The sequence below is a fragment of the Bremia lactucae genome, linkage group LG6, assembly GCF_004359215.1.
Source record: "Bremia lactucae strain SF5 linkage group LG6, whole genome shotgun sequence".
In the NCBI taxonomy this organism is placed as follows: Eukaryota; Oomycota; class Peronosporomycetes; order Peronosporales; family Peronosporaceae; genus Bremia; species Bremia lactucae.
Window position 1 is genome coordinate 2,647,365 of NC_090615.1, and position 20,144 is coordinate 2,667,508.

A 20,144-nucleotide genomic window follows, 5' to 3' on the forward strand; every position below is an offset into this window, starting at 1 on the left:
CTTTCTAAGTGACGTAGAAATGAGTGCGGTCGAACGAATGAGTTCGACCGTGAAAACGATGCCATCTTGGCCATGCTGTCCGGTATGGACAGAGATGCCCTCCGTTCAGCCATCGCCAAGTTCATACAACATGAACTTGACGAGGCGAAGGAGAAGGCAGTCTTGCTTAATCAACAAGGCTCTCAACAGGCAGAGCTGTTGAGGTTACAACAGGTACAGACCCCTGTACCTGGGATGACGCACACGCGTCGTCCCGAAACCTTAAAGTTAGACATCTTTAAGCATAGTGGAGTCGAAGTATTGGCCGGTCGTGCCAAAACTTGGGCACTAGGCCTTACGTTGCGCGACCCACATGTCTTTGGATCGCAAGAGGCTTTAAAAGACCGGCTCAACAGACGTTTGAACCGCCTATGGCTGAGTGTTCCGAGTTCGATCGGAGCTTCTGAAACTCAAGCAAGACAAGCGTGATGTTCACGCTTGTGCCCAGCACGTACGACTCTTAGTTCTTATATGAAATAAACCCATTTTTTATCGAGAGTTGTATCACAAACAACCCAGTTCATGAACACACGTTGATTACGGTGTTCATGCAAGATATTACGGATGGTCCCGTAAGGACCCACCTGTAGTCTTATCTGTCTCTCTCTTTGCGCGCGTCCAGCGCTGACTGGACCGCGGAGAAAGTAGATATAATGGCCTATATCTACCAATGAATAAGCTTTCCGAATATTACTACGTAAAGTAATATTCTCCAAATATACTCTACTTTTTAGATAATATATTAGTTAACAACTTTGAAGTGTTAATTTCATGTAATGATACACCCCGTTTCAGATAAGGTTAATGTACCATAACAACGGTTCTCCAACCGATGTGTACCCCATTACAAACGAGGTAGCTCCGTTACAGAAGGACTTTACCAAGGCGCTTATCGTGCATGCGCCGCTTAATGGACTCTGGCCGAGAGAAGAGAATAGCCCGACGCATGCGGAAGTTGAGTCAATTTTTATTTGGCTCGCGAAACGCGTTCCCATACAGGGAATATTAAAGACGAATCTTAGTCTTTGGGCTCGTAAATTATCTTATAATTCAATGTAAAATTATTTAAAATTTTATTTGCAATGGATGGTTTTCTACAGCCTTCCTCGAGCGCGAACGATGATGGTGAGATGGTCAACGATGCAGTCACGATGGAGATAAGTGACTTTGCGGATTCAAAACAAGCCGACGCGCTGTTCAGTGAAAAGCTCTGTCCCTCCGTAGGGGAAATAGCTGTCGATGGCGAAGTTGATGGTCACGGCAAGTCGTTCAGCGTCACCAAGTTAGACGACATAGAACGAAGGCACTATTTAAATCGCCTCCTTTCTATCGAGGAAGACATGCAGGAGGCAAGATGTGAGGTGCAACATCGGATTGACACGATGAAGCGAATTGTGGATCTGATGGATCCTATGGAGCAGCTGTCCGAGTACCTTGCTCTTAGGCAAAAGGCCCGAAAGGAAGACGATGTTGACATTGTGGAGGACCTTGTTCTCTGCGCTAAGCGAATGACGAATAAAGAAGACAGTGAAGTAGCTATGGTTGGGGCGTTCTTCTTTTTAAGAGATAGACAACAGACCAGAACGCGTGGAATGACGGCGATGCTGCCTGTGCTCGCACCCATGATGGTAATCTTTAACAAAAGTGTTGGGTGTAACAATGCGCTGGCGGGGGAAGGATAATTTATGTTTATATAATAAAATTAAGTCATCCACTGAAAAAAATCGCATTGGCTAGCTTGCGGATTCGGACACTTGCAAAAGGTTCTACCTTTATTCGATCCTTTCTTGCACGTGAGCAAGACGCTAGGCAAGCCACACCCACATGTTGGTTTCTTGTTGTCTCCACCGCCTGCAGAGGGCTGTATCGAGACAGGTGCTGGCCGAGAAAGCAGCGGCTTCATTTCATCCTTCCACTCGAAGTAGCCACAGCTGTCTGAACCCTGCACGCTGCAAGTATAAAATTCTCGATTTTGATTAGGACCTGGCTTTCGGGTATCACGCAGAACACAACGGGTATCATGTCCAGTACACTTCGGCGCACTCAAATCAGCAGCGCCAAGTATCTCTTTCGCTTCGTCTTGCCATAGAAAATATCCACAGCTATTGTCCGTTTGGCTGCGCTGGCAGGAGTAGAATTTCCGACCTTTATTCGGTCCATCCTTTCTAACTGTTCTTACAGCACATGGTTCGTTGTGGCTAGAGCATTTTACAACAGAATCCGTGCTTTTATTAGGCCAGCGCCCAGAAGTGTGAGATCCTGCTTCAATGCTGGCGATAAATGGAGATTTAGGAATGTCCACGACTGGTTGACCAAATTGGTCCGAGAATGTTTGATCTAGCACACTAGCGCTACGTGCAACTTCAACAAAGATGCTTTTCATCTGGTGAGCATAACATCACGATACTCGTAAGAACACAATACCAAAATATTGCTTACTGCTACCGAACCTGATCCATACAGGAATCGACTACTTGTCGAATAGCTTTTTCACCGAGCGATATCGCTTTGCAGTCTTTCTCCATCTGTGCGCATGCATGGGGAGTAAGAATCAAATTGAGATAGATTGTCAGCCCGCGCACGACATAACTCACTGCAGCTCGAAGGATCGGTTTTGCGAGCTCGAGGCCCATGTGTTCATATGATAAAACTAGTGCCAATCCGAGCGTCGTGGGTTTAAACTGGGTATTATTATTCACCTTGATAGCGTACTTACGCTTCAAAATTGTTTTTATATGCTCGGCAATTGTAGCGTCAGTACCGATGCCGCTTGAATCCATCTTTGCAATGAGATCAGCTTCCGATAGCAGAGGTGGAGGATTCGTCTCTCCTAAGAGCATCACAAGTGTAGAGGGGCGGAATACATCTCCTCTTTGATACACAGGTATTACAGATCCCTTCCATTTCTCATACTTGTAAATATCCAAAAAATTTCGTTCCTCCACCATCAATCCAGACGCTGTGAAAGTCTCATTTGATATTCTCATGGTGATATTTGTCTCGCTACCTTTAGCATCGCGACTACAGCACGCTAAGAAGTGAAGAGCAACAAATTCGTACAACTTTTTCTCATTGGGATCTGATAAAGTGTTTAAATCAACACACTTGGTAGGATGAATAGGTGGGTGTGCTTGGTCATCGGAATTTCCGTGGCGAGGAGCTTCGAATCGATTCTCTTGTAAAAGCTGTCTCGCCACGTAATTTCCCCACTCACGGTGATTCTCATGAAGCCGGACCAAGCTTAACAGGTCTGTGCCCTCTTTAAACTTGCTAGTCTCGGTGCGCGGATAGCTAATAAACCCCTTATTGTACAAACTTTCAACCGCTTTCATGGTTGCTTCCGACGAGATCCTTAGCCAACGTGATGCTCTTTTTTGAAGCTCAACTGTCGTCAGTGGCAATGGTTTCTTCTTCCAAGAAGGTCGCTTGTCTACCGACTCAATCGTTGCCGTTTGGCTCTCGGTGACGCATTCATAAAGGCACAAACATGCCATGCGGTCGAAAAGATGTTCACGTTTCCATTTAAATGTTATTACGGGTGCGTCTGATTGACTTTGGTCCTGATGTGTTACACTTATGTTGTAAAATGTCTCCCGTTTAAAGTTTTGAATCTTTAGGAATCGTTCTACTACAAATCCAAGTGTTGGAAACTGGCAAGGTCCATAACTTATGACGCCACTTTCTTGTTTAAGTGCTGGAAACCTGCTATGAATGCGCATTGTTTGAAATCTTGTAAAAGCTGCACCAATTCTCAAATCGATCTCCGATCGAGCATCGACTGCCAGCGAAAGTTTCTCGTTTGGTTCTGACAAATTTTGCACTGCGTGAGAAATATCGAGAGGGATGAGTGCCGAGAAGCGGGCACGAAAAACGCGCATCTTAGCATTAGATCTTTCACAAATGCTTTTGACCTCGTAAGCAATATTCTCGCCCTCTCGATCGCAATCTAACCATAAAATGAGCCACTAAGCAATATTAACCCATTAAAGTTTTTACAAGTAACTATTAATTCAGAGCTTGACGCACCTGACTGTATTTAGCTTCTTTCATAAGCGTCTTTTCTATCTGCTTTTGGGTCTCGTCACCGCGTATTCTCTTGCTCACAGGCGCCGTAAATAGCTCTACAGGGTCGCACGAGTTCCAATTTTTGACGCTCACATCGAAGTCCAGCTCCATAATGTGTCCTATGACGGACGTGAAGACCATCTGAACTTGCTTTCCTCGGATCTGGTATGGAAACTCAAAGAGCGCATTGTACTTGGAGAAACCAGCACGCTGGTAAAAATACACGATGGAGACTAAATTAGGGTGAGTGCTCTATGACACCTAGAATAACTACAGACACGCTGAGATTGGCCCGAAGACAGTATGTTAGAGATCTCTTTTGCCACTGACGGCTTCTCCGCCACGTTGAGCACCTTCATGTGAGACATGCGATATTTTGCAACGCGATGATTGGTTAAGCGCAACTTTAAATATTGGTTGTCATGATCAAGTCCGGCTTCCTCAATGTGCATAAGCCCGCGGGCCTTACGTCGCACCAATGTGTCGCAGCGATGCGCAAGGTCTTTGATACACGTCATGTAGGACACGGTGGCACTCTGGATCCGATGGCCACAGGCGTTCTTACAGTGGCAGTGGGACGCGCCACGCGCTTCCTGCAGTATTTGACCACTGACAAAGAATACAGGGGCATCATTCGGCTGGGTATCACAACGGACTCAGACGATTCTACTGGTAAAGTTCTGTCTCAGATATCAGCACCATGGATCAATGAGAAGACAGTGCGTTTGACGCTGCAGGGGTAGAAGAATCTGATACAGCAAGATATGAAATGTGCTGACAGAGAAACTTTTGGATGTAGGTTCATTGGTGAAATCGAACAGGTGCCTCCACGAATTAGTGCTATTAAGCGAAATGGTGTGAGGATGTATAAGCTGGCGAGAGAGAAGAGGGAATGTAATTCATCGGCATATTAAAACACATGTACACACTGACAAGGAATGATGTTAATATGTAGGATTTTGAACTTAAGGCAAGACGGGTACAAATTAAGAATATTCAATTGATCAAATTTGTGCCTGGTGAATATCCCGAGGTGAGTTGGAAATCGTGTGAATGCTTTGATCTATCTTATTGTAGATGGCACTAGGCAGAAATACACGTCGTCTGTGGAGGAGGTACTTACGTCCGATCCATCGCGCGGGAGTGCGGTGAAGCATTATTTGTGCCAAGTGAGCACTTAAATTCGATGTTCACCTTGCGCAATCCTGCAGGTGAGTGTTGCGTTGGAGGGACGCTATCAAAGCTAGTGCGGACAAAAAGTGGCGCCTTTTCTATCGTTGATAGTCTCGGTTTGGAGGAAATTCGATTTAAAATCAAGGTACGGATGGATCTTACACCTACGTCACAGCCTGCTTAAAATTGATCGGCCTTTCGCTTCTTTGATATTAAGAGCGGGGAGCCCATGCTTCAAACGATTGAGAGCATGCTACAGCATCTACCCTATGCTCAATTGCAGCTGCAAACTGTCCAGCACTGGTTAAATGGCGGTGCCGTGACAATCTCAGTTCAAGATGTTAAGTTTGTGGACTACAAAATTTCTAATACTTTAAGCTTTCAGCCTATCCGCATTTACCAGTCTTCGTCACCGGTATTACTCGGCGTTGCTGAAGCAATTTTTCAGGCTCAGCACGATAAGTATATTCTGAAGAAACGTTTATTTATTTAATTTGACATGTGGACCGCCATTGCCTACTCAGAAGTCGAGAAGACGTTTTGTTTCTGATGCATAAAGTTTTGTAGGCCAGCAGCTATAATTGCAGTGAATATGTCTGGATCGACTGACACTTCGGAGCCACCAAATACTTGACGCAAAGGCTTTGTCTGTTCTTGGGACTGTTCGTATGCATACGCTGTCACCCCTGTGGGTTGCACCATAGTTTTAGCCTCGACGAAGTCGGCCATTGATAGTGGACGCATCGTAAACACTTCAGCCTGAGCGACCTCATCGTGATTGCAAGGCTTCTCATCTTTCGGTTTTTCTTTTTGTGTGGCATCTCCTGCTGATGCCCTGCAATTATCGATGTGCTCCCGAAGCGGTATCATCAGCGCAGCGCGACATAATTCTTTCAAATCGCTTCCACTGTAGTAAGTCGTGTCATTGGCAAGCATGGCAAAATCAAAACTGTCGCCCACACGCTCTGTTTTAAGCTGTATTCGGAGAATATTCTCTCGCTGCCGGCTATCTGGTAGTCCAATTTCGAACGAACGAGGCATTCGACGTAGGAATGCAGGGTCAACGTCACCCGGTCGATTTGTTGCACCCATGATAAGAACACTGAAGTGTTCACTTTCTTCATTGCTTATTTCAGTAAAACCGTCCCAAAGCGCCAAGAATTCCTTTAGCATAAAGAAAATCAGTGTCAGGGTAAAGATGCAAATATTACAAATTCAAAAATGCTCACTGTTTTCATGGAGGTTAAAGTAGGATCCGACATACCACTGCGCTTGCCCATGAAAGAATCAACCTCATCGATAAATATTATGCACGGTGCCAATTTCCGAGCCAGCGAGAAAGTGGCACGAACAAGCTTCTGCGATTCGCCAAACCATTTGCTCATAATTGTGCTAACTTTAAGATCGATAAAAAAGGCGCCAGATTCCTTGGCAATAGCTTTGGCTAGCATGGTCTTGCCTGTACCTGGTTTGCCATAGAGCAAAATACCCTTTGGAACACTGAGTAGCTTTCCACGGGAGACGAAAAATTCGGGGCTTTTGAGCGGCAGCACCACCAAGTCGTGAATATCACGCTTTTGTTGCTCCAGGCCACCAATGTCTTCAAACGAAACGTTGATGTCGTGTGGATCTACAATATCACCAGCGATAATCGCCTCATAGTAGTTTGTGCTAAACACGCGGCGGCCTGAGCGTTGCAGGCGCGTCTTCAGCTTGGCTTGGCTGTCCTGGCCTTTACTCCAATCATCCATTAAAGGCTTTAGTTGCTGTGTGCAGCAATGGATATCAAACGTTAGATTTCAAGACCATGCATTAACGTTTAATTCCACTGTTACTTTCTTTGTAAAGATATTTAGACGTCTGGAACATGGTATAAAGCAAAAGGCCATCGAGTATGATGCTCATGAGCTCATCCTTGATAGAAATGACGCCGTTGCTCTCAGGCGCTTTTTTCTGCTTGCCATGCGATGCATCACCGCACTTGCTTCCGCTACTGCCCATTAAAACAAATGTCGAGTTTGAGCAAGTATGATTTGTGGTATACCTTCGAACGAAACTCACATAAAATGTACCGAGAACAAGTTTTCTGTATTGGCAAGTATTCGCCTAAGAAATATTTTTTTTAAGTTCACGAGATATGCAGATTTTGTCGTCGCCGAAGATGCTTGGCATTTTAACCTATTGGGTTCAAGTAATGTGTATCGCTCCGGTCACCTATTACACATGTCATCTCATTTGTACCCGCTCAAACAGAGACATTGGCCGGCACATTGTGCAGACTGAAACGGGGTGTACTGTTACATAAATATTACTTCCTATGAGAGAAATAAGAAATATTATAATCTATGAGAGGATATAAATAAACGAGCACAAAATTATTATCTTTATTAATTTTGACTTAATAGTTCCAATATTACCAAATTTGGTAATATTGATGCAACAAAAGACATTACTACTATTGATTGGTTGATTTAAATTAAACTAAATCGCCATCTTTACAAGAAACGATTAGGCGTCGCGCAACGAGGCGCATCGCATAGTTAGTTACTAATAGATTAAAGCCAGTAGATAAAAGACCGTTATCAAAGAATTTAATAATTAACACAGTTCAACTTTCCTCTATTCTAAAGCCTTAAAATTACCAATAATAGCTAAGACTTATTAGACACTTAGAACCTTCTTCCGCACGTCATGTACTTGGAGTAGTCGAGGCACCTCACGTTCACTGTAATCAGTGTTGTTTGACTACTAGCAAAAGGTGTCCCGTTACACCTGGTAGCACTTCGTAGTCCTTTCAACGGCCTAAGCACGTCCCATCCATCATGGACATGTTAGATGAAGAAGAAGGGAGCTTTCATTTTTTCAAGAAGGCTATCACGCAACGCGTGAAAGGTTCACTCATTTGAAGGACTTTGAATGGACAGCGATAGACCGCATTAGTTCGGTCGTATACGGGCCACCCGGTGGCGCCATGCTGCTCACTCTGAACACAGCTGAACAATATGCGGTCCTTGCCGATTTCATACAACATGAATTCGACGGGGCCCAAAATAAAGTAGCCTTGCTTCACCAGCTAGGCTCTCAACACGGAAAGTGTTGAGAGAACAGGGTTCTCAACAATTGGAATTGTTGAGACAGCAGCATTTATATGCTACTAGCAGGCCGACGCTTCGCGTCGACCCGAAAGCTTAAAGATAAAAATCTCTAATTTTAAGGCAGTCGAAGGCGACTACCGTTAAAGATGGTTCGTCGAATAGGAGTCGCCCTTGAAGTATGCCGTATCAGTGATGATTCGACAAAAGTGAAGTTTGGCATGTCCAACTTGGCCTCAGGGCTCAAGATTTACGAGTAATATGTGTATGGTTCGTCTGAGGTCTTTTACGACCCGGCTCAGGAAACCCTTTGAGCCGCCACGCGCCCAATTCAAGACTCGAGCAGACTCTTGGATTTAAAGCAGGGCAAGCGTGAACTACACGCTCATGCCCAACAGACACGATACTTGAAAGTTGTATCGTGAGTCATCCAATAGATACACAAACACAGGTAAATGTGCTTATAAAAGGTCTTGCAGACGGTCCTGTAAAGACTTATCTGTCCAGGCTCGAACTAGAGACGCTAGACCAAGCGATCAATGTAGCGGAACAGGAGTACTTCATCCTGAACTAGGCTTTCGTCCACTCTAAAGATTACTGTCCTCCGAGACGACAAGAGAACGGGGGTCAAAACCTCATGGTATGAAAGAGCGAGAAACCTCGCTCATCTAGTTACAAGCGATTGCAAAAATGCAATCGTTGTCAAACGACGGGCCACTACACCTATGATTTTAGTGCCCCACACCGAGTGCCTAAAAACACTGAGCGAAACGAAACGATCGACCTCCCGCTAGGAACAGCGGAGGACGCGGTTCCGACGCTGTTACGAATCACAACGGCCAGGCGGACGAGTCAGTAGGTGCGGAGCGCCCTACGCAGCAACTTCAAAAGAATTTGCAGTTCTTTTGACGAAAGTTGCTCCTCATACACAAACATTGTGTGTAATAACTGCCCCAGGGGGTGAGGTTAACCTCGTCACTCTAAAAATAAAATTGTCGAATTAGTTGCCACTTATGTCCCTAAAATTGGGTAGTAGCTTACTGCCACCCACATTAGTGTAGTAGATTGTGGGGCGTCAATAATTTTATTAGACGCCAATCGCTAGAAGATCGCAGACTCATATTTATTGAGTGCGATATCTCTCTAACGAGGATGACAGTGCGCCTAGCAAGAGGCGCATTTGTAACGGTTAAGAAACGTGTAGTTGGTATCTAATACGCGCTAAAGGATAAACAGTACGATGATGATTTCATCGTTCTAGATTTGGATGACAAATTGATGTCATCCTTGGATCACCATGGCTCAAAAGTACTAGAAACGATTAATTTGCAGCATCAAAGCTTGACCATGCCTGCTTCTCGTTTATCAGAGGGTCATCTGGCGAACGTCTTGGAGCGTCCACAAGCGTGTTGATATCATATCACTTGTAGTTCGGCCGTTTGCACGACTGCACAAGACCTCAATCTGAAACCCCATCACACTGTGGAGTTAGATGCTTACGGCTGTGCACAAGTAACAAGCAGCGTTGAAGTTCGAACACTCGAATAAGTTGAGTGGTACAAAACAAGGATGCTCGCTTAGAAAGCAGTATCCAAGAAATTTTAAAACGTCTGTCCGTAAGAGGCAGTGCGAAAGTCCTAGATAGACTGGAGAATCGATGTTAGAGGATATCGCTGTAAAAGGTTTCCAGGTAATATTGGAACTATTAAGTCAAATTATTGCTGAAGATAATTTTTTGTACTTCTCTGCTTACTTCCTCTCACAGAAATAATATTTATTATTCCTCTAATAGTGAATAATATCCATGTAACAGGACACCCCGTTACATCACTTCCCCTTAAACAACAGTCACTTTAGCGACTGATGTGAAGTGACAGAGAGTACTATTATGTCTCTTTCTTTGACCAGATTTGGTAATACTGACGCAACAAGACATTACTACTATTGATTGGTTGATTTAAGTTTAAATCAACCCCGCCAATCGTTTCAACACACGATTTGGCGTCGCGCAAGGAGGCGCATTGCATAGTTAGTTATTGATATATTAAAGCCAGTAAATAGAAGATCGTTATCAACGAGCTAAATATATTAATACAGTTTTACTTTTTCCCTATTCTAAAGCCTTATCATTTATCTTTTGTAGCTAAGACTTCTTAGCTACTTAGAAACTTCCTCTGCACGTCGTGTACGTGGAGAAGTCGAGACACCCCACCTTCACTAATTAGTCTAGGTTGACTAGTACTGTTAACAGTACTAGCAAAGGGTGCCCCATTACAATAATCAAATCTATGACGGAGGCTCATTAAACATAGCACATGTTGTGTGACAGGCTAAGATCAGCTTTGCAGAAACTTCATCGATGAGCATTATCGCACTATGATAAGACGTGACTTCATTCTGATACGGAGCAAGAAACGATAAACTGTAGTGGGGATTCACAGTAATTTGGATATCCTTTGGCGGGTAGCAAAAATAGCCACAAATAACTTGTAACGAGCTAACTGCCTTATGTCGCACGCACGTTAAGTACACTTAACAAGAGGACAATTACTTCATGTGAAGTGAATTTACCAGTCACTCGGGAGAGGGCTGAAACCAGGCTCCTATTTACTGCATCGAAGACCGTTTGGTGCTCTGGACGCCACGACGACGTGGCATCGCAGCCGCAAACAAGTAACTATCTTTCTTAACGAAACTAATAAAAAAGGAAGTAGAGGTAGGCCGTTTCTTACTCTTGACTCCAGAACTACTGCAGTCGCGAACAAGTCACGTCTCTTGATAGAAGTGCATTTGCTGAATAAGTACCGCTTCAGGTAGATGCGTCCAGTCTTCTGCGATTCGCCGTATAATGTCTTGATCTGTCTTTGCTCGAGCGAGTTCCTCCTCCACGCGCCCCCTTTTATAGCGGATAATTCCTACAAGAAGTGTCTTTTTCACATTTGCAGGGCGTTTTTTCGCCCCAGCGACATTCAACCGAGTGGTGGCTCACGTGATGCGTCAGCACCGTGCCTACGCGCCTCATTACTTTGACGATGTATTCGTGCATAGTAGGGCCGAGGACGAGCTGACTATAACTCCGCGAAAACGCCGAACTGCTCGAAAGCACATTTGCAGTATTTTTACAATAGCAACCATCGTGCCCAAGTTCCCCGAAAAACCTCTCTGCAGCTCCTCTTGTCACTCGCCCAGATGTGGTCGATGATGCGGCAGTAACAGCGCGGGGGTCCAAGGACGGGCTGAGCGCAATAGAGTCGCAGTCATCGATTAAAACTTTAAAGGATTGCATAAAGCCATATCCCTTCAAAGTTATCAACACAGCGTCTATATGACGCTTGTGCGACATCCGAAAGATTGCAGTGAACAACCGACGTGGTGAAGCAGTAAGCATCTTGCCCGATGCGTCCGTGTTAGCCAAGCTGTGCTGGTATTCAAAGTGAGGTATCTACTTCACCACCTCGTCCAATGAAAAAAAGATCTTTGTCGAGCTCAACTCCTTCTGATTCGACACAGTACATGCTATCGACTTGAATCAGCTACATCGTAATCAGCTGCGAAAATGATCCTAGGAATATTCACTTGTACAGTTGTGAAGGTGCTGGCAAAATTCGTGATAGTAAAGCCGAAAGACGAAGTCCCTACTGTTACGCTGTATGATCAGTACTGGCATGACAAAGGACGCAAAAGTGCCAGTTAGTAGTTCTAAAGTAAAATAAGAAACATTCATTCTGTGTTGTTAATAAGAAGCGTTCGAGAATTGACAAGAGCATACTTTATTGAAAGTAACTCCTTGTCATGCACAGGGAAATTCATTTTCGCAGATTTTGAAGGCGGTAGGATAAGAAACGACATGGTCAACGCCGTCGCACGTCATCCTTTTGTGTGAGCGCGCTGCCTATTGCAAAATTACTTGCATCGCAGATGACGCTAAAAGGTCTGGCAATGCCAACCGGTGCGTCAATAATAGATTGCTTCACTGATCCGTGATTAATCAGTTTAAACGAGATCAACTTTGAAACTTTTGACATGTTCGACGTATTTACCATGAAAGTGCAATTTGGCATGAACAATTCACCCGTTGGCATACCTCTCAAGCACGAATGTACTTGCGCACGAACTGATACGAGATGTTCGAGGCCGTCAAAGACGAAATTGCGGAGGCATCCTCGGTTGAGGTGCTCCGGCAAGTCTCTAAATCTGCCGAGGAGATAGTAAATCTCAGCGCGCTCAGGCAGAAGGATGACGACGCATTGACCGTGTCTCTCTTATCAGTCCTGGCTATTAAGATAATTAATGATGACGCCAAGTCTCTGGATCAGCAGCTAAGAGAGAGCGTCGCCACAGTCAACGCTCTGTGAATCGGAAGAGAAAACCGTATCATGTGCCAAATTCTGACGAAGACATTGCAATCTCCGATAGTGAAAACACCGCAGAAAGGAGAAGAAACACAAGAAGCAAAAGCGAGTGTACGCATTGCCTCTGCGATGCAGTACACGGAATGGCCCAATTAATTTGTGTGATCCTTACTATGTCTGAACCTGGTAAGTTTTCCCGTGTTGAGTCAAATTAAGCCGCAGGCTCCACTCCTGGTGGTGCCCTTCCGTTAATTCCTTTAAGTTTCAGCCTTGCGACCATGGGCTTCGAATCCCACATTGGCCAAGCACTAGTCAGCAAATACCTGATATGCAGAATTTTAAACTCGTTTTGCTAACGACAGCCCTTGAAAATCCTGGCGCCGACTGTGAGTCGAGCGTCGCTCGCGTGACCCACCCTTGTGTGTGATACACACAAGTGCAGTCATATTAAAGGAGATGACGTCTAGCGTCATCCGCGAGCAAAAGTACTTAGAAAAATACGCTCGCCATGAAGAGATACATATCTTCAGAGATGGCAGCTAAAAATTAAATAAAAAAAATCATATTTAATTCTAATAATTATAAAACATTCTTAAACTTACAATCTAGTACACAGTGCGCACGAGAAAACGTGCAACCGCTTCCGTGACGTAACCTGTTCAAGGATAGAAGTTCGTTGGGTGTGGTCGCCTTATCGCCTTAGGCGCCACCAACTACCTCACTGCACGTGAGAGAAGACGGTCAAAATGCTTCCTCGCTGTGCTGAAAGGTGTCATCTCTGTAGTGCGAGGCTGCTTTAGAAGTGCCGCTTACACTTGGTAGCGCTAGAAGTCCTCCCCACGACAAGTCTCTGTGAGTGTGTCAGTGAGGATGATCCCGAAAATCGAGTGGGCTCATTTCTCCACCACTCCAAGCATTATCGGGAGGTGGCTGAGCACTTGGCGCGGGGAATTGGTGAACAAGCCCTGGAAAGGCTTTTGAATTGTTGTTCTGAGCAACATGTTGCTCAGTTGAAGCAGCTTAAGGCTTTTGTGCACGGACGGCGAATGGCTGCGTCCAAGGCACATAGCCATGCTGCGGCGGAGCCCATCCTCAAGACTCAGTATGAACTCAGCGTGAGCAGGCTCGGAACGAGGCTCTCAACAGCACTGTTGAGACGCTCTCCGTCTGACTGTGTTAGCCGATTCCCATTTGGATGGACCCGCCCAAGTTCAATGGGACTGCGGTGCATACATTTGTCAACTGGTTCTTAGCTGTGGAGCAATGCGGTGTGGTGGAGCTCATCGAGGACGACACCCGGATGGTGTCATACGCCATGTCGCAATTGCGCGTTAGGCCCTCAGCGTGTGCTTACTTGGCCCTAATGGCGGACGACAAGGTGTTCCCTTCATGGGCGATCTTTAAGCCAAAGATTCGCGCCATTTATCAGCCGCCAAACAGCGAAGTGTTGCTTCAGGCGCGCTTCAGAGCGCGACAGACAAAGCGATCCCTGCAAGATATATGCAGGAGATGCGCTTGCTGTCGGCATTCATAACTATAAATTTGCTACCGAAATACATTAAGGTGCCCACGTTCATCGTGATGGGCCGTGCCGCAGCCCTAGCGCATCGACGACGCACGAGCGTAGCGATCTCGTTGCCGATGCGCTAGGGCTGCGGCACGGTTCATCACGACAGGCCCTTTTCAGAAAGGTGCCGTCGAGGATGGAAGAGGCAATCCAAATTGCCTTAGTTTTAAAGCAAATCCCTTAACAGTGCCTCGGTGACAGCTTGGTATAAGCCGTTGGCCGATAGGTTAGATGCCATTCCTTTTAGTTAGGCAGTGCAGACGTAGTCTGCTACAAGTGCGCAAGCGCGGCCACATGATGGCTCGCTGCCATGCCAGAATCCCTGCTGGAGCTAAGACGCCCAGCAAGAGGACTCCCTATTCAAGGGCGATGTCAAAAATCAGCGTGCACGACGCATGAATTCTGTATCCACCACTGAGGGTCTGGGAAATGCAGCAGCACAGTAGGGGAGGGATGCCCTACTGCCGCGGACCCTGAAGCTGCCCCTAAGTTCACAGTTATCGAACAAACGCTTAGCATAGTCCCTAAGATCCCGAAAAATCGGACCTTAACTCTGCTGGTCTAAAGCGCAGGAGCACGAGGTTGTGATCATGGGATGACCCTTCTCGTAGATTTGGGTGCATCACATAGTATTGCGACTCGCGGCTCTAAAACAGAGACCGGCGGCATGAGTCGCTTTGCCAGGATGGTAAACGAGAAGATACGACCGTTCGTTAAGATAATGGCGCGCTCGTAAAATTTGAGGGAGTTCAAGTTGAACTCGCCGTCAGTTTCAGTGACTTTTCCGGTAGAGAGAAGTTCACGGTGCTAGATATGGAGAGTCCGTATGAGGCATGCCATGTTCGGCAAGACGCCAACCATGGATAGACTAGCGTACACGCACACTTGCTTACTCTACGCAGGACATCGGGAAGAATGTGCTTATGTAAGAAGCTTATGCAACTGATGTCGTGTCCAACACAGTAGAGGGTGCGTTGACGGAAAGTCAAATGTCACCAAGTCCTACCCAGCTCGGAGAGACTGGTAAAGTGAATAGGACGATGACAAGTATTCATACGTCCAAAGGTCCTGGACAAAGCCGAGCGCTTGTGGTAATAGATAGCAAGCTGACAGGAAGTTAAGAGTCGCAAGAACCGGCACAAAGCCTTGAGCCTGGTGCGGTTGGAAGTGGTGCGTTTTCCGAGAGAGCAACTGCACCTACTTCCAGGTAAAAGATCATGGTGAGTCGAAAACGAGTACCCGACAGATAATGACGATCAAAGGCACATCGAAACGTGTGACCTTTAGATCAGTCCCCGTTGAAGAGGACGGGCCTTCGAACAAGACGTTCGATGCTGTCGAAGACAGGATGGCGGAGGCATCCTCAGTTAAGGTGCTCCAGCACGTCTGGGATCTGCCGAGGAGATAGTGAATCTTTCGGATATGTCGTGGGATCTGCCCCTTTCCAAACTTAAGGAATAAAATATTCACGACGTAGTCGCACCAGTTCCAGAAGAGAACTGGCACCAAGTAATATGTGACCAGGCGATAGCCGTTGCCGAATGAACAAGTTTGATTATGTCGATGAATTCGTTGGCAGACGAGCCTAGGCGGGACACGCATGTGAAAGCAAATCGCCTCACTGCAGCTCAATCTTCTGTGTGCGTCAGGCCACATGAGGATGGCGCGTGGTTCACGCTTACACTAAACTGAACACGGCCACTATACCGGCGCAAACGTCAATCTCGCGGAAATATGACTTGTTAAACTCCACGAAAATGTTAATGTCTTTCCGCGTGTCTTTCCTTAGATTTAAAAAATTGCTACTATCAGTTAGTCCGATGTAGCCGAAACGGTTGTAAGCACCCCAAGCTGTATGCTGTGAAGTGGCTTTTGATGCCTCAAGGGTTGAAGAGCGCACCTGCGACATTCTATCAAGTGGTGGGTGGCTCACGTGATGCGTCAGCACCGTACCTACGCTCTCCATTGACAATGTATTGGTGCATAGTAGGCCCGAAGACGGGCTGAGCAAAATAGATTCGCACAAGCGTCATTGTGACGCTGTGTTGCAGACTCTGGAGAACGCCCAATTGTTAGTCAACTTGCAAAAGTACGTCATTGAGGTCCCCGAGATAACTGTGTTGGGCTGCATCGTAGCACACAGGCTGTACGAGCAGACCCAGACATGGTAAAGTCTGTACCGAAACGGTCAATCCCACGTCACGAGAACCCAGACATGATAAATGCTGTACCGAAATGGCCAATCCCACGTCACGAGAAGGATCTGCGCCAATTCCTAGGGCTCGCTTATTACTTGCATAAGTACAGCAGAATTATGGAGAGCGGACAAAGCTCTTGTCTGACCTCCTCAAAAAGGATGCATAATGAATTTGGTCAGAAGAGCAAGTCAATGCGTTCCATCATTAGAGTAATCTCTTGTAGAGGTACCGCTGTTGGCACTGTCAGACGCGGATAAGCCATTTAGCGTCGTCTGCGTTGCAAGCAACTTTGCAATCGGCAGCGCGCTAATGCAGAAGGATGACGAGGGCGTTAATCGTGCCATGTCTTATCAGTCCTGACTTTGAAAGCTGCTAAACTAAATTTTTCTGTGCATGACTAGGAGCTACTTTCAATCAAGTATGCTCTTCTTAAATTTCGAATGCACTGTTGGGCATCGGATCACGCATCACTGCGGGCCGCAATTAACTCACCGCACCTTTCGCCTAGGATGGCAAGAAGGCTTACATTCTTCTCTGATTTAATTTTGAAGCTGTATAAAAGTCGAATCAGTCAAATGTCTTGGCTGACGCGTTATCGCGTCGCGCAGACCAATCTTTGAGGCAAGACACAAGAAAGGTGTGTCTCGTGCTAAAGCACAAGCTGAGCAGAAGGTCTATCTCGTGACGAATTCGTCGGCCTCCGAAATAAAGGAGAGCTACTGTCAGGACGAACATTGTCCTTTGCTGTTGGATCTCTTTGGTGGACAGAAGGTCTCCCTTCCGTCGCACCTGAAGGCAAAGCAAAGTTGGTTTAGCTAAAGTGATGGCCTGTTATGGTATCTGCTGTCACCTTGTGATACCTTCAGAATCTGCGTCCCTAATGAGGTGTGGTCGCCAGCAATGGCTGTGAAATACGTTAAAGCTAGGGAATTTCCGCGGACACACCCATTTTTTTTGCTACGCACACACCTTTAAAAATAAAACTTTGTCTCCAGGCGTAATCGCCCTTATTTAACCCTTTTTAGACAAACGTACCCCCTACTTCCGTATCTTTAATTAGAAAAATAGGAGTATTCTCTTGGGAGGCTTTGACACGGCTAAACCCACATTCACACCTTCGGTCCCGCTCTCCCTACGCTGATACCTTTGTTTCTCAACCATGAACTCTGCTCACGCCTCCTGTCCCCTGTCCATTTAGTCCACCGCTCCCGCTCCTGCTGCTATTGACGCATCCTGTTCCGATCTCACTGTACCTCTAGATGCGGTGAAAATACACCTTTTAATTCTCACATCGCGATTGATGAAGCAGCAAAAAGACAGGCACTGACCAATGAATTTGTTGTAACCATTGCCCGTTCAAAGGTCCCTGCTGTTTACTATGGCTGTGACTTGGGGGTGGTGATAACCGAAACAATTGGAGCTTAACAGAAGATACTCGCCAGCGGATATCATCCAGTCGTCAACGTGGTTGCCCCTTTCTTTCGCTGTGTTGATCGCCTAAAACAAGAAATTTGATTTCCTGACGATGTTCACTCGGAGCACAAGCATGAGGTTGCTGTTGACCTCACTGGCCATCCAGGTGCCAGAAAATTTATATCGCTGCATTTGAAACAAACAGCCCTCATGTCGAAGGAAAACTGCCCATAAAGAAAAATTGCAACTACTTTGAGGCAGATGCCAATTGAGGGCATTCTAGTTGCGGTCATAACAAAGGACATCAGCATTAAAAAGCAACTATTCGCAAGCATTACCTTGCAGACCGCACATCTCTTAAGGCTTTGATGGATTACCTGGTGGTACTACGAAGTTGCTGCCACGTTTCATTGGGCCCTTTACGGTGGTACACGAGGTTGGAGACCTAAAGTTTATGCTCACCCTTCCGCCGTATATGAAGACGCACCCTGTATTTTACGTGGGTCGTCTGAAACGGTATGTAGACCCAAATGATGTCACATACCCCCATTCGTCTAAGGAGACCGATGGTGACGCCGACTGTGAGTCGAGCGTCGTTCGGGTGAGGGAGACGGAGAAGGCGAAAAACTATCAGCCGACCGACTTCTCCCACCACGACTCGGAAAGAAAGAGAGACATCACGCGAGTAACGGGGAACCCCTCAGCATTTTCCGCTCAAAAAGGTCCAAGCGAGTCTTCAGGCGCTCATAATCCTGACGAGCCTTCGCTCGGACATCACAAAGATCCGAGGTCAGTCGCAAAACTTGATCCTCGAGATCCGCAATACGTCGTTCAGCAGCGTTTAACGCCTGTGACTGAACGGACGAAGGTAAGGCAGCCGCGAGCAGGTAAGCAAGATCGACACTCCTTTCGGGCGCCACCCGCACTGAGGATGCGGGCGGGAATCAACGCTTCCTTGTTTGAAGGTTGCTTGTCTACCGCTCCATGAGGCAAAGGTATCAGATCCTCATCCAATGGAAAGGTTACCCGAAGCGTTTAGACTCTTGGGAACCGATCGGTACCCTACATATTTATGTGCCCGGCTTGGTGGCTGCCTATGATAAGGAGCACCAGCTGAGGCCTCTTCGCTAGTCTCAAATGGACTAGCAGAAGCAGCGTTGTGAGAAGAAACAGGGGACACAGTACCACCCGTGATTTCTTTCACACGCAAGCGGGTGAAATTTGTCCGCTGCAACTGCTGTTCGCATCGGAATGCGGATGAAAGCGGAGCAAAAATTCCACCTGGTGTGTTACAGCGGGCTTGCACTCCAATTGATGATTGGTTAGGATTTGTATTTCTAATCATATACACCTTTTTGGGTGCACAAGACAAGACCACCTCCCATTATGCTTTGGAGAATTTGTCGGCCTCGGGTATCGAACCCGGGACCTCCCGGTCCTGAAGTGAGTGGCGGACCACTAAACCACCAGGATCGGTATGAATACCGCCTGGTATTGATCGGGCGTTTTATTTGAATGCAACACGACCGGGATCGAAAAATAAGCCCAAGCGATTTTCCCTGAGCCCTCCATGACTTAAAGATGCCATAATAATTATGTGCGTCATGAAGAGCGCGATCTAGGAGCGACGCTCTTGGCACATTTACACGAGGCCATTGAGATGGAAGGGGCATCCGTGATATGCCACCCGTCACATAGCCACGTTCTAAACGACTGGCTTGTAGCACCGACTGAGCACGTTCACGTGTGTCGGCGGCGCTTTAGGCTCAGAAACCTCTTTGTCAAAATCATGATAGAGAATGGTCTGAGCAATAAACGTTGGTGTCTTACCCCACGGAGAAGCGGATGTGCCTTTGTGGGCAGCGCTCTCATTAATGGTCGCCGCGCTAGTCAGCGCAGACGACGAGATAGCATTCGTAAATGTTGCTGTCTCCATATTGTGAGCCATGAGAGAAGTTTGGATGGATAATAATGCGCCATCATCCTTCCTCATCAGCTCGTTATCCGCATCACTACTATGAGGTGACGGCAACGGTGTCGACTCATTGTAGTCGACAAATAGCGACGGATCAATATCCTCACTGTTAAGTGGGATTGATCCATAAGCCCTGTTAACGCGACAGCCGCAGTAGCTGTCAGCGTTTCGACCAAGGCATTAGACGCTGCCGGCGTGTTAACGCGGCGCGTGCGCTTAGTGCGAGTTTTAAGTGGGCGTTTTTGCAGACAACCCACCAACGCGGCCCCT

At 46.5% G+C, this 20,144-nt stretch overlaps 5 protein-coding genes across 5 annotated transcripts; 2 read left to right on the plus strand and 3 right to left on the minus strand.

The window, feature by feature from the left end:
- Positions 1-999: 999 nt before the first annotated feature.
- CCR75_005672 (uncharacterized protein) lies at positions 1,000-4,622 on the minus strand (the record flags this gene model as incomplete). Its single annotated transcript, XM_067963749.1, has 4 exons — positions 1,000-2,422; positions 2,490-4,004; positions 4,066-4,356; positions 4,383-4,622. The coding sequence occupies 4 exons, from the start codon at positions 4,620-4,622 to the stop codon at positions 1,742-1,744; spliced, it is 2,727 nt and encodes a 908-aa protein (XP_067818472.1). The 3' UTR covers positions 1,000-1,741.
- On the plus strand, positions 1,122-1,721 carry CCR75_005673 (uncharacterized protein; the record flags this gene model as incomplete). The annotated part of the gene is made up of 1 exon (XM_067963750.1): positions 1,122-1,721. One exon carries the CDS (start codon positions 1,122-1,124, stop codon positions 1,719-1,721), a length of 600 nt encoding a protein of 199 aa, XP_067818471.1.
- On the plus strand, positions 4,429-7,255 carry CCR75_005674 (uncharacterized protein). The gene is made up of 5 exons (XM_067963751.1): positions 4,429-4,843; positions 4,904-5,137; positions 5,192-5,422; positions 5,495-7,045; positions 7,119-7,255. Exons 1-2 carry the CDS (start codon positions 4,527-4,529, stop codon positions 5,016-5,018), a joined length of 432 nt encoding a protein of 143 aa, XP_067818470.1. The 5' UTR covers positions 4,429-4,526; the 3' UTR covers positions 5,019-5,137; positions 5,192-5,422; positions 5,495-7,045; positions 7,119-7,255.
- On the minus strand, positions 5,794-7,028 carry CCR75_005675 (uncharacterized protein; the record flags this gene model as incomplete). Its single annotated transcript, XM_067963752.1, has 2 exons — positions 5,794-6,441; positions 6,507-7,028. 2 exons carry the CDS (start codon positions 7,026-7,028, stop codon positions 5,794-5,796), a joined length of 1,170 nt encoding a protein of 389 aa, XP_067818469.1.
- CCR75_005676 (uncharacterized protein) lies at positions 7,090-7,278 on the minus strand (the record flags this gene model as incomplete). The annotated part of the gene is made up of 1 exon (XM_067963753.1): positions 7,090-7,278. One exon carries the CDS (start codon positions 7,276-7,278, stop codon positions 7,090-7,092), a length of 189 nt encoding a protein of 62 aa, XP_067818468.1.
- Positions 7,279-20,144: the final 12,866 nt, after the last annotated feature.